General features: G+C 38.0%; 2 protein-coding genes across 6 annotated transcripts in view; one reads left to right on the plus strand and one right to left on the minus strand.

The window, feature by feature from the left end:
- Positions 1-14,547, plus strand: part of sftpba (surfactant protein Ba) — an 85,977-nt gene that overhangs the window by 21,222 nt on the left and 50,208 nt on the right. The gene's annotated exons all lie outside the window — the stretch shown is intronic.
- On the minus strand, positions 750-10,110 carry LOC136674607 (eosinophil peroxidase-like). Its single transcript, XM_066650681.1, has 15 exons — positions 10,096-10,110; positions 9,513-9,581; positions 8,617-8,713; positions 8,283-8,461; positions 7,352-7,484; positions 6,769-6,898; positions 6,456-6,662; positions 5,632-5,998; positions 4,474-4,634; positions 4,040-4,298; positions 3,271-3,441; positions 2,802-3,039; positions 2,520-2,716; positions 1,906-1,943; positions 750-1,533 (listed from the first exon to the last, which is right to left on the minus strand). Exons 2-14 carry the CDS (start codon positions 9,577-9,579, stop codon positions 1,906-1,908), a joined length of 2,244 nt encoding a protein of 747 aa, XP_066506778.1. The 5' UTR covers positions 9,580-9,581; positions 10,096-10,110; the 3' UTR covers positions 750-1,533.

Below are 14,547 nucleotides of genomic sequence, written 5' to 3' on the forward strand. Positions count from 1 at the left end.
ACTTCAGTCTTTTTAAAATATAATATGCAGCAGATGGTGAAATGTATTGAAGTCTGGCATTGCACAGTTTAAATGTCTCTCACAAAGTCCGGTTCCAAGTGGCGAGACACAACCCATCTTTGCTTGTAAAGACAGACTTAGGTGAAAGCTCCTTTTGTCCCCTGTCACGAAATCCTCACCTGTTACCAGTTACCTGCTTATTATGGAATATTTTATTATTCAGATATATTGTTTTGCCTCAAGTTATTTGTAGTTTGTTGGAGGCATAAGGCACAATGTCTAGGTTTTGTAGACAAGCTCATAGCAAACATTCTACATACACACAACATTTAGAATGAAGGTATTGAACTGAGTAATACTGTGACAAAAGGAATCGTCAAAAAGCAGAAGAGTCATGCGGTGTGTTTGAAATTGCTCCCATGCGCGCACACACACACACACATTCTGTATTGTCCCTGGCCCCTGCTTTGACTTTGCTTTTACAGCTCCTAGATTGGAGCAATTTACTTGAGAGTTGAAAAAAAAAAAACAATCAGTTATTTCTCCAGTGAATCTTCCTCGCAGCCTAATACTGACACCCAGTGACCTGGATATGTCAGAGATTCTCTTACACTTGGCCTTTCACATTGGGGAGAATTGCTCTACAGTGCAATAACTGGTTCATACAGGGACTACAAAGCAATTTCATTCACAAGAGGAAATAATCCCGTCTTAGACAATCTAGAGAAGTAAAATGAGATAAGCAGTTTTTATTTGTAATTTTAATCAAACTGACATGGATATTCAAAATTACACGTTCTTAAAGAAAGCAGCTGAACAAACCTCATAAATGCTTCATTTTACTTCTTGCATAACAGAAAATTATCGATACATCTGTAAAATATAAAATATTATCAAGCAAACGAGGACAGATAATTAACACAGATTCATGGTTCTAGACAAGTGTAAGAGAACAGTGCTGTATATGGAAATGTAGTCAGCGCACAGGAAAACAGCTTGTGCTCGACTTTTTTTTTTTTTTTTTTTCTCAACGTTTTACAGATTGAACATTTTGAAATTTACAAGTGTCATTGTACCATTATTAAACTAAATTTACAAAAACTGATTTCTGTAAATAACAGTAACTTCTAAGGGTTAAAAAGGGATTATTTTATAACGTAAAGAGACTTCAGCGTCACAGTGCCCACCCAACCGTTTTCTCCAGATGTGATAAAGACTGCGTTCTGGAAAGTGCTGAGTCTGACTGGGATTGGGGAAGAGGAGACGTGACCTTAATGCATAAAGCTGCCAGATTGCTGCAGTAAAAAATATGACACTTTGAAATTGTTTATTAATTGCATGAAATTATTTCACATAAATCCAGAAATAAAATGTGAGTAACATGTAATAATTTTCCAAGTATTTATCTGAATGTAGATGACTTAATTTCACGCAAAACAAAATGAAGTATATTTAAAGTGTCATTCTTTCCAGTGTTTGTGATGTTTGCAGCATTTCCCAGTGGGTCCGGGTGGTCCTCTTATCCCCGCTGCCCTGTGGACGACATGGAAATCACAAGATTGAAAATTGGGATGAGATAGAAGTCAGACTTATAAAGTCCAAGCCATTAATGATGGTAATGAAGACAAAATTGAAAAACATGAGTCAGTTCTACCAACACAGACAGCACTAAAACTAGCACGTGTTTGCTATTTGTAGAATCATTTCACAGCCAAGACCAGCCAAGTACAATGCAGGACAAAGGCAAAGTGCAGTGTGTTAATCTTCAGAGTGTCTTAGCACAAAACACTTAAACCAGTGTGTCACTGCACTTAGTCTTTTATGGAATGCCACGTGCCGAGATACCGCCTGCGTATTAGATTCATGCAGTTTATAAGTGTTCATAAGAAATGATTCAGGGCTGACCTATTTTCCATCACATCTGCTGCTGCTCTGAGCATCACCTAGAAGAGCAAACAATAAAAGTTAGCAAACACTATTGAAACAGTAAATACTGCACTTTCAAAGTTTTTGAATTCAAGAACTCCAAATACAACAATGTGTTCATTCAGTAGGCTTCTGAGAATCTAATAAATAAACACAAATGAATCGAACTAAACCTATTTAAGTGGAGATTATCATGGACCAGAGGAACACAACATTATTGAAGGTGTTTATTATTTTTCTTAATAATATTTCTTAATAATGTATTAATTAAAAACTCCTGAACGGGACAAACATCAAAAAAGTCACAGCGTCAAATCCATTGGTGCAAGTCTGGCTGGAGTTGGGCAAAAAAAAAAAAAAGAGCCATTAGCACAGTAATACCAGCCAAACAAGGGTGTTACTTAGCTTTTCTCCACGGTAATTTAGCCATGCAATGGCCTTAATCCAGATAGGAAATACGTAGTTAGATGGATAATCGTGTACTAGATTAGCATGTGCTCTGGACCAAAAATAACCACAATAATATAACAGTGATCTCAGTAGTGGATTACATTAGTTGCATGTTTAGAGAATCTAATCTTTTATTGGCTTACAGGTATCGATCCAGGGGGTGAGGTCCATATCCGGAATGTCATTGCAACTGACAAATTTTGTTGTGGGTGTTATGAGAAAAGGGTCAGCAGGAACTTTCTTGATGCCAGTGTTGTCACAGATGATGCGAGCCAATGACACAGTAGCTAATGAGGCTCTCTGCCTTTTGGTGAAAACCCCAGGATTCTCCCACCACAGCCTGGATTGGGTGTGAGAGAGAGACCAGTGTTTTAAACAGTAAATCATATAATCAGTCCTACTTAACTAAATGGTATCCAACATACCTGTCGCCTTGACGGATCTTCTGGAACTGGTGTGCTATCAGACAGGAGAAGAGAGGTCCGACTCTGCCTCCAGGGACAAAAGGTTCGGCTATACCAGCCACCCAGAGGTCAATGTTGTCAGGATGTCTGTAGAGTTCAAGAAGTCTCTGTGCCAAAATGTTGTTGTTTAGCACTGCGGCCAGTTGAGGTTGATTGTTGATTGTGGTGAGGTTGCAGAACCTTCGCCATGAATTATAACCTGTTGGGGAAAGGACATCATCTTTTTTATTCTGCATGGGTGGATATATTTGTTATAGTGTTACAACGAGAAATCCTGACTTGTTCATTGTAAGATGGTTATGGTGGCATGAATAACATGAGCAACCTTTGTGCTTCTGTACAGACATTTGTGCTCAGCTCCAAACAAAAGGCAAGAAATGTACATAGAATAACACATTGAAAAGCATATTTGAATGTGCGTATATGGTACCTGGCAGTGCATGATCACGGCTCCTCTGCATGTTCAGGGATGCTAGATCCATAGACATGTTAACGGCAAATTCAAACAGCCTGTCTCTCAATGCAGTCACCAATATATGGTTTTGTTGATTCAGTTTGGCCGGCCGAGTGATCAGACCCCGGATCAGAGGATCGATTCCACCTGGATATACAGGGGTCCAGATGAGCTATTAGATATGAAAAACAGATATGCAACTCCAACCATTGAGAATGAGCTTTCGTTTATTAGCTATCAAACCCTGCAGCCAAAACAGGTGCGTCAGACAAAGTTACGATAGTGGGGTCCACCAAAGTGAGCCCTAAGGATCCCATGCTCTGCAGCTCTAACAAAACTGTCGCAGAAAATAAAGGGCTTGTTAATGTTAAGTTAATGAACGTCAGTAAGTTTGTAACTGGGAACATCTGCCTGAAATAGTTTTCTCACGCTGGGACCACAGAGAACAAAATGGTGGAAGCAAATGCTGAGATGGTAGAAATGTTTAGTACAAAAAGGGAAAACAAGCATAATATAACAGATGAACACCTTAATAAACCAACAGAGAAATGAGTGACAACAAAAGTGAGCTTATATATTATTACTGTCAAATTAAATACGGATTCACGTGTGTGGAAAAAGGCTAAGGTGAGTAAAAATTAACACACATGACAAGGACAGGACTAAAACAGAGCAGATTCCTGTTGGGTTTGTTATAATTAACTTAATCCTGTAATTATCACGGTCGACCACCTAGAGTACTTACCTTCAAAGAGAACTCTCCACGGTGTGAAGAAGGTCTGAAACAGTGGAAAGCTAGGGAACTGTGGATGGTCTTTGAAGTTTTCGTCCAAACGGAAGACAATGGGCTGGATTGTCGCATGGGCGAAACGGAAGGCAGCCGTGGCAAAAACATTAGCGATGCTAGGATCAGTGTTTGAGTCATACCCGGGATAAGGGCCGAGCGCTGCCTTCATGGCGTCTGGACCCACAATGTGTGGCAAATAATCCCTGAAATCAATAACCTGTGGCACACACAAAATTAGAATTGTTATTGTCATGCAGTCAGACATGAGTATTATAGTCAGGTCCACAGAAACACAACAGGAAACTTTTAGACATTGAACGTGTTCCCCTTGGCTAGAGATGTGGACGTATCTTTATATTCATTAGTGATGGAAGGAGAGAGGTATGCAGTACCTGGTGGAAGGCGCCCATGATTTTCCGAGCTTCTTGATAAAGTGTTTCGCCGGTCCAGTGGGGGTTTAGGATGCGTAGGGATCGGGCCAAACGATTGTGTTCCCTCATGAAGAGTGTGTGTAGAGAGGTGAGAGCAACATTCTCATCCACACGACCATCACCTGAAATCAGTAAAAAGTGTACATGTTTCCACTTTTTGTTTAGACACAAAGCACCTTATAGAAGTGGCTTGTGCCTCCCTCCCTCCCTCACTCACTGACTCACTCACTCACACATGCATACACCTTTATATTTAGGACCTGCACCAAAAGGATGTGCTGTTCAGTGCTTCACATACTCAACACATTCACATGTGATTCTCAGCTGGTGGGGGACACGTTCTGGGCGGGTCATGGACAGCTTAAAATATTAATAAAAAATTATAATAAAATAATTAATGCTTATATGATTTTGTACTCGTCTTTTATTTTGAAAAACAGAGGCACACATCAGACACACGCAGCATTCTCTTTGCCATGGTAACCACCATTTGTTTGCCGGTTACCCTTCATTTTAAACTTCTGATGATGTTCATAGGCAAGATGTCAAACGCAAATATAACCCGGAGTCACCCAAGTCTTTCAAACTCTGATTAAATGTAAAGTATTTGCCCAGCTGTCTCACTGACTTCCACAAAAGACAGGTTGGGTGAAAGCATCTTGTTTTGTGGCCTTATTTATTTTGTGCAGTTTTGTGCTCTTAAACTCACTTTTCATTCATTTGTATGTTTAAATGTGTTTTTGACGCCTATTTTTCTAAAATAAATTTGTTTGGTTTCTATTATATAAACCGCGACCCTGAACTGGATAAGCGGTTACAGAAAATGAATGAATAAATGTATTAAATAAAAGTGGGTCGCGACTTAATGACCATGAGAGAATGTGGGTCCCGGGCTGAGACCAGTTGAGAACCCCTGCTATAGATTGTTTACAAGTAACATTTTATTCTGGATTCAAGAGGAGTGTAATCCAGATAAGGATTATCAAACATTCAAATGATTTTTCAAATTTGTTGTTTTTGCACAGTGTTCACACCATCAAAAGTGGAATGGCTTTATTGTGGCATACTTTTCAATTTATGGCAGGATGGAAAAATAGGCACAAGAGGGAAAAAACAGACCTGCAATGAAACATGGAATCTCCTCCAGTCCATTGGTGTTGAGGATTTTATTGCGTGTTGAACACATCTTGCTCTCCATTTTTGTAAATGGCAAAATCTCTCGTCCATTGTCTTGGAAGCGGTCGTTGACCTTCAGAAGGCCGAAGTCACTGGAAAGGTCACGAAGTTCGAGTGCAAGGCTCTTATCAGAGCCATAGACCTGGCTAGCATCCAGGAACGCAGTCAAGGCGTTGACGTGCTCCCTCAGATTGGGTGTGCCACCGAAATTGTAGGCATTGTTACCGGAACCACAGGCAGGGGCAGAACGGAAGAAGGGGAGGCAGCCTAATGGTTCAGGTTTAGACAGGCGTGGATCTCCTGGAGGATACTAAACAAAATGATAGACAATGCTTACTTTGTGCTGTTAATGCATTAGATCACTAAAATAGAGGAGTGAAGGACTGATATTTAAATCTGCTTTCTATTAAAAAATGCATAAACACATTCCTGTATGTAATTCTTTATAAGGCTTCACCTCCCCTTATGCTTTAAGGACAATAGACATAAACCTACATAAACATCTGTAAAGCTTTATTCCAGCCAGCATCATTTGTGTCAACACTTTCTAGCGTTAAAGAGACTCTAGAGTTTATAACAACTAACACTTTGTGGAAGCCTTTCATGCACAAGATGTTTATGTAAGAGAATGTCAGCCATAAAAGGGTTATGTAGGTTTTAAGCAGCCTAATGAACAAAGCAAAGACTTTAACGTGGCAAATACAAACTATTGAGAACAGTAAATATTTTGGGGATAAGAGATAACAACAAAGCTAGAGGAGACTCACCTGGATGGGGAAGCAAGGCTCTGTGCGGTCACAGCTCTCATCACAGTTGATGCCGTTGCTGTAAGATCGGATACTTGCCGTTTGGGGAGTGAAGGTCAGGTCGTGATCGTTCCACTGGCCAAAGAAGGTGAGCAGGTGTGTGTACTCCCCGTCACCTGTAATATTAGCATCTCCAGTGCTTATAATACGGTTAGACACCAGTCTGACCTGCAGGAGGAGGCATGGAAAAGAGATCCACATTGAGTCTAGCCTCACAAGCCTGAAAATACAGTATAATGCTTATGAATGCATATGAAACTGCCTGCTGCTTTACCAGTGGTAAGATGACTCCATTATAGAGTTTTTTAGGGTCCCATCCTTTAGGTTGGAAAACACCATCTTCATAAATTGGAGGAAGCCAGCGAGCTACTGGTGTGTTGGCTGCACCAAGGCGTGGATTTTTCCTAGAGATTCAGAATAACAGTCAGTTCAAGGACACAGTGAGTGTGGCAATGTTGAGAATTAACTATTATTTGAATTGATTTTATATATTTAAAGGGATGTTCAAGAATGCATGTACACTACTATCTGGTTAATTATGGCTTACTGTGTGTCCAGATATTTTCTGACACCAGCTCATCTATTTCATCTGAAATGAAGGGGATTGATAAAGACTTTTCCCTCCTTTTGTGAAGTAAAAGCTTCTGCTCTTCTGCAGAGATTAATGAGCTTTATACTCCTCTAGAAGATGCTATGTGTGGATGCTGTAAAACATTCCAGTGTCTCAATTCACTAATTTTAATGAGGAGAAAATAACTGGAATTGCACAGATGTCACTATGACTTGTAAGTCACTAGGGATGTTCCTTGATGAGTGCAGTACCACTCTGGTCCAGATTGGGGCAGGTCAGAGCTCACCTGTTGTTACAGACGCTGTCAACTGTGCGGTATTTGTTCAGGAGGGGTATGGTCCGACAGGAAGGAATTCGAACCTGAGCGGCGCAGCCAGTCAGACGTGATATAGTCTGGAGTTCTTCAGGAGTTATCAGATCTGAGAGAGAGGAAGAGAGACTTTCTCTTGTTGTCTGTCTTGCTTTTTTTATTTTTCAATGGTGAGAATAAGATAAAATCAATGTTTGAGTTCACACCCAGGACTGGTACCTGGCTTGTTTGGCAGATGGGCTCATTATCACTGGTCTGCGTACACGTACAAGAGCCCCATCTGAGCTGTGGATTGATTGCTTGAATCCATATGTCACTTTTTTCTGTGTGTAGGTTAATAAATGGCAGGCTGAAGCTTCATCCATTTGCTGCCTTTCATTATTTTTATTTGATACAAACACTTTTGGGAGGCGTAACTTTGACTGACTAGGAGCAAAGTGTCTTCTAATATGAGATTTTTTTTGCCAGACACAAGACATCCCTCGCTCCACAAAACTGAGATTAATGCAGTCACCTTGCTCCATTTCTACGAAAGTGAGGTTTTATTAACCATGGGAAAGTAAAGTAAAGCCATAATTCAAAGCAGTCACGGTTAAAAATTAAGCAACCAGGCATCTCCACATGCGCCACTGGGAGCAGATAGCTTTCACCCCTGCAGTAACCACACCAGAACCCAAGAGAAGTGAACCCTAGACCAATACTTTCAATCGGCCCTGTGTCCTGAAAAGATCTCTAGTAAGAATGGAGTAAGAGCAGTTTAGGAACATCATATTTCTAATGAATCCTGTGCTCCTCTTTGCTAAATCTAATCAGTAAATGCTCTTTAAAAATTTTTGTAAGGTCAAATGGGTCTAGAACAGTTCTTGGTTGACTGAGACAGCGTGAGTGTGGGTGGGTGTGAATTAACCTGTGGCATTAATGGATCTCTTGTGTATGTGGTGTGTTTTCTCTGAGATGATCCTGAGGGTCTGTTCCATATAATCTGCAGCTCTCACTGCGTCTCGAGTTTGTCTCACCGGCTGCTTCATCAGACGCAGTGTGTCAGACGGCTTTATGAAGGTGCCTCTGCGCACCCTCGCTAGACTCCTTTAAACAGGCAAGAGAAAAGAATTAAACTGCAGTGTTTCCAGGAGGTTATGTGTACATACATCTTTTAATTAAAATATTGTAGATTTGAAAATAACTGGTATGAAAAGGGAGTGGAAGAAAGGCGTATTGAAAGGTCAAAAGTGTTGACTCACTCTTTACGGGAGTGTAAGTAAGCATCATCTACAAGTTTCTTGGCTTCCTCAATGGATTCCAGAATGAAAGGTCTGACCAGACCCTTCTGAACAGATCCTACAGAAACATTACACCACAGTAAATACCATGTCATATAGTCGTGTTAAATTCAGGAATAGAATCAAGTCACCGCCAACCAGACTTCTGTAGGTGGTTTATTATATCTGCCCAAGTATTGAATAAAGTATAGTCTTTGGCTGAGAAAACCAATTTATATAGGTTTTGCTTGAGGGTCGACTTTACTTTTCCTGCCATAGTAAGGAATTCTTGGACCGGTGAAGTGCCCAAAACCAATGCGACATTCGATAAACCAAGTAATATTATAATGGTCTTGACTGAATTTAGATTATGTAAATGTCACCTTTAAACCCCCTTTAGTCTAAGACAATTTCATCTGTAAAAATCACAGCCCTCTCGCTATGAACCACATTTAATATTTTTATTTCCTATCGATAACATCAGTAAACAGCTGTGTTTCCTTCACTCTCACTTTCACTGCCAGACATTAAGAAGTTGATCCCTGCTTTTATGACACCTGTATTATACAATACGCAATATATTTTGGCAAGGGGAGTCATCTTAAAATTTCTTTTATGTATTATATAGATGTGTAAGGTGAAATTATGTCTGGGTATATTAAGAGATTATTGTTGTTTGTTTTAAGAATGTCTTAAAGTGAGCAAAACAATTTAGTTTAAATAACAATAATATACATATTTAAAATTAAAAAGACAAAATAAGGAATACACCTTGCTGTTTATATTTGCTCATGCCATAATATAAATTATTCATTTTCAATTTATTATCATTTTCATTAAAAAAATAATAATAATATTATGTATTTGTTTTAACTCACCGGACACAGTTGGGCTGTTGAGTGTGTGGCACAAACCCAGCGCCACAACGAATAGTAACAGCTTCATTTCTGGAACAGTAACAGAGACACAGTGTCATCCGATCATATAATCAGACTCTGCATGCTGTAGTAGTAACTAACTTCTTTTAAAACTAATTTAGCTTTATTTTAATTCATGGTTTAATTTTCTCTGACATTCAAATATTATTTGAAATTCAAATAATCATGAAATATAAAATGAAATATTTCATGTTGGATTTTTTATTTGTGGAAGGCGTAATATAAACAGTGCAAAATTATAAAATTCATGTAATATATAAAATTAATACATTTTTATATACATTTTTTATTAATGCTTTAAATTTGCATACTTTTTCTGAACATTATTAAGCATTTATATACAACGTAAATGTAGGTAAGGCATAATATTTGAGACAAATATAAACTATAGCTTTATGCAGAAATTTTATTTTTAAAAACATTCAAATCTATAGTAAATGTCTAGAATGAAACAGAAATAACAGTCAGGAATGAATCCAAAGGTTTAAGCTGAACCCAGGAATAGATGCATATAATTTCTCACCTCTGTATGGGATCATCTTCTCGTCCTGATGTGCTGCGGGTCATTTATACCCTGAAAAATGCTTCTTCCTCTCTGCATTTCACAGGAGGAGTCAACTAACTGCTTCCTTTTACATATAAACATCTATATTTTTTGGTCAGTGGCTGTATGTGTAATGTCAGACATCATACACTGATAAAAACATGTATCAGCAAGGGATAGAAACTTAAATCTAGTCAGATTATATTATATTTCTCATGGGATTGTTGTAAGAATATTCTACAATTATTCGACTTATTTCTACTAAATTATATTTTTAAGTAATTTTATAAAATAGAAGAAAAAAATTACAAATGACTGAATTAACACTGCTGTGTGACACTGCTCGTTGTACCACCATGCCGTACTATAATATATTGTATTTGAACGTTATTAAGGTTTTACACAGGCATTATTATTTACTTATCATTTGTAAAAATTGTATTATCGTAAAGTTTTAGGTAACAGACCAAAGCACAATGTTTTTCCAGTTTTCCTTGCCTTCCTCAAATTCCTTTGTGTTTTGTAAATTTATAGAAGTTTTGAATTCGATCCCTAAAACCCCAGAGCCAAAATAAATGTGAAAAGTTGAAAGATCAAGTCTCTCTGTTATAAGCAGGAGATTATTTAGCCTAATAGATGAGCCCAACAAAACCTCAGTCTTTGCAGCAAAGGATTCATGGCTCACCATTTTGTGCCAAACTGTGAGAGAACTGTCAATTTAAAATTATAATAATAACTCTAGAGAAAGATTGCAAGAAATGGTGTCTTTCATGGTCTAGAGTCCCCAACACTGTGAAATCTCAGTTTGTGTAGGACAAAGTTGGACACCAGCATTGAAAGACCGTTTCCATTAAGCCCTCAAACAACACTTGAGAAACAGTCATGCTTCTTTTTTTGGGGGGCGGGGGAATGGGGGTTGGAAGTACTTCAGATCACCATTGTCACTCAACACATTCTGCACCAGCATCAAGAAATGCAGCATAAAGCATATATTAATATTGGCTTCATAGACACAGTGCATGTGCTTGACCAGCCTGCAGTCCAGATCTGTCTTCTGTTGTGCATCTTAAAGAGGACAGAATCAGAAAACCGCCACCATGCTATTGAGCAGCTGAAGTCTTGTATCAACAGAAAGGGAAGCTGATGTAACACAGAGATAAACATGCCTCTGTCCCAACTTCTGTGAGTTGCAGGCATCAAATTATAAACTGATTTTGTTTTTAATGCAGAGAATTGACACAACAGAGACAGCTGTTTTTATTGCATTTATAAACTGCCCCAAATATTCTGGAAAGTGTGTTTGTAATTTTGTTTGTTTTAATTATAAATCTTTCATAACGTTTAGTACAAATCTTAGCTGTTTAATTGACATAGTTTATCAAACAATGCTTAATATAAATATTATCTGCCAAGAATAAGAGTTCTTTAGATAAAATAATTTAATTGGAAAAAAATGTAGATAAAGTTTGGAAAAATCTAATAAGTTTTTTATAACAATCTCACAATTGACCAGATTTGAGATATTTTATAAGACATTATTTCCTTCAGTGTAGGATTTTTCTTGCTACGTCAGTTACAACAAAAATAGCTGAATTAACTGCATTTGTGATGGTGCATACTTTGTTTCCCTGAGGTTGATATTTTGGGGCTTAAGCAATTTATTTCAAGATAGTTCACTTTCATTTTATATTTTCTAAGCAGGAGGTCACTGGGTGGAAAATAGTCATAGTTTCTGGGTAATTTGGTGTAAATGTTGACTATGAAAATAATCCTAATAATTATTTTATAATATATATCTTTGCATGATGCTAACAGCTAGAGACTAAGGTGATAATCATTTGAAATGTAATGCGTCTCAGAAAGAAACCACTGGCCGAATCAAAACAAAACCAAGCAAAAACCAATTGGTGTTTTCTGCTAAGAGTTAATGTACCTTCCATTATTACACATTCAGTACTGATGTGGATCAGGTTTCCAGTGTTTTTAATCACGGTTTCTAATGAGGGATTCTGATTAAATTGACAGCCTTTTAAAGAAGATACTCAAGTAAAAACCAAGTGCCAATGTTTAAAGAAAAGTTATTGAAACCCTGTATGATGAGACGTTGCTCATCCAGTGTTTCTTCTGAAATGAAGGGTATTATACGGGGGGAGTCTTTCCCTTTTGCTGCACAAAAAAACTCTACTCTTCTATGAAGGCTTCGTGCTTTGCTTTGGGACATTGCTGTGAGGATTTGATGGCAGTGTGATCAAGTACTCTTGTTGGGTGATTAATTCTGGATCACGGAAACTATTCCAACTCAGTGTTGGATGGAACTCTATTACTGTAGAGAGCACAGTTCTACAGCCCAAAGCTGGGGGGCTCTGACCAGCACTTGGCATTGTGTGTTGTGACTTTAGACAATGTTTGCAACAATGTGTGCACATTAAGGACATAATCATTATAATTCATAATAATTTATAATAATTCATTCACTCCACCACAGAAACTTCAGCTCTCATCACACCTCTGACTACCACACTACCCTCCCCTTTACATTCAGACAGTAATTTATGTACATTAAGATCATGTGAACTGGCAAGACACAGAGAACCTGGCAAATCACAGTGTGCAGACCAGACCAACTGGGTCCAGTCTTCACACAGATCTTTAGCTGCTCCCTGAAGGAGTGTGATGTTGCACCTGCTTTAAAACCTGCATTTCTTCACATCTAGCCCAAGCTTTCACCTGTTCCAAGACAGTAGGCTGTCCACATTGTTTGTAATCTGATTATGGTGATGTGTTTATGAAGAGGTGCTCATGATGATCGTGTTCTCTCTACAATAGTGTCACTGACCTGAAAATACATTTTAGACCCTGCTGTGGATTGAATGTAAAAACATTCTCCAGTAGTTTTGATATTGAGGAAGGGTTTGAGCAAGATTCTTGAACAAGTTCCCACTGAGGTTGGCGGGGGTTCCTCTTTCTGTTGTTTTTCTTTGACCTTAGGCCGTTTTTACACCTGTGATGTTACAGAAAGCACCAGATTACAGCCTGTTACAACACAGCCACTTCCTTATGGTAACAGCCATCATACATCTGTGAACAAAGGAAACGGAGCCAATAAAATCTGCCTCCTAGATAACAGGTAAACATTAATCTGAAGAATCAGTTCTTTCTACATTAACAATTAACTACACAAATCAATGCTAGGGGCAGAGAGGAGACTTTACTGAAGGGATTTCCCTCAGCTCAAACACGTTGACTTGTTTACACATTAGGCAAGGCAAGGCAAGTTTATTTATAGAGCACCTTTCATACAGAAGCAATTCAAAGTGCTTTACAGAAAAAGAAACAATTAAATTAAAAGCCAGAATAAAATCATAAATGTCCAATAAGACAATTACATAAAAAGAGTAAAATGATTAAAACAATTTAAAATGACAGTAAAAGAAAAGAAATAAAATGCTGTTACAGAAAAAAGCAGAGTATTTTAAACTGAGCTGTAGCTGCTCAAACAGGAGTGTTTCAGTCTTGATTTGAAAGTGTCTAAAGTCGGGGCTCTTCTAATATTCTCAGTATAGTAATGTCTTATAAACGCTGCCTCTCCATGTTTAGTTTTGACCTGAGGAAGGACTAAGTCTAGTTCCTAAAGATCTGAGAGCTCTGCTCGGCTCATATTTCTGTAGCAGATCTGATAAATACACTGGTCCTACCTCATTTATACATTTATAGAGCAGTAATAACACCTTAAAGTCTATTCTGTAACAGACTGGTCTCCAGTTTGAGGATGAGGGGTGATGTGATCTCTTCTTTTGCTCCGAGTGAGAACTCTGGCAGCTGCATTTTGAATCAGCTGAAGCTGTTTAATGGTCTTTTGTGGAAGTCCAGTTAAGAGACCATTACAGTAATCAATGCTAGAAATAAAGGCATGGATACGTTTCTCCAGGTCTGGTTTAGTCAGAAAATCTCTAATCTTATCTCTAATCATTACACAGAGGCCTATTCTTAATCAAATGAAATGGAACTCACTAATCTTGTTTTTTGTTTCTTTATTTAAAATTTCAATATTTTAATTAGGTGACCTACATACGTCTGCATACAAAAGTGTTTTAGGACTGTATTGCTTGTCGTATTATTATTTGTTGTTGTTGCATATTCACCAAATTCAGCTGTGTTTCATATGGCTTACATTTCATTAACAATTATTTATGGCAGATATTATATTTTATATCAATGTGATATACAGATGAATGGATAAGACTGGGACTGAATCAGTTGATTGTTTCTGTGTATTGTTGAAGAGAAATAAAAATGAAATAGGTGGGTTTCCCCCCATCTTTCTTGCACAAAGGTGAAAAGCAAGAAGACAGGGTTTATTTATCTACAGCTTCAGGGTGAGGAGAAAATACTGAAAACAAAACAGTACTTAATTATGAATATATATATTTT

The sequence above is a fragment of the Hoplias malabaricus genome, chromosome 18 (assembly GCF_029633855.1).
Source record: "Hoplias malabaricus isolate fHopMal1 chromosome 18, fHopMal1.hap1, whole genome shotgun sequence".
NCBI classification, from domain to species: domain Eukaryota; kingdom Metazoa; phylum Chordata; class Actinopteri; order Characiformes; family Erythrinidae; genus Hoplias; species Hoplias malabaricus.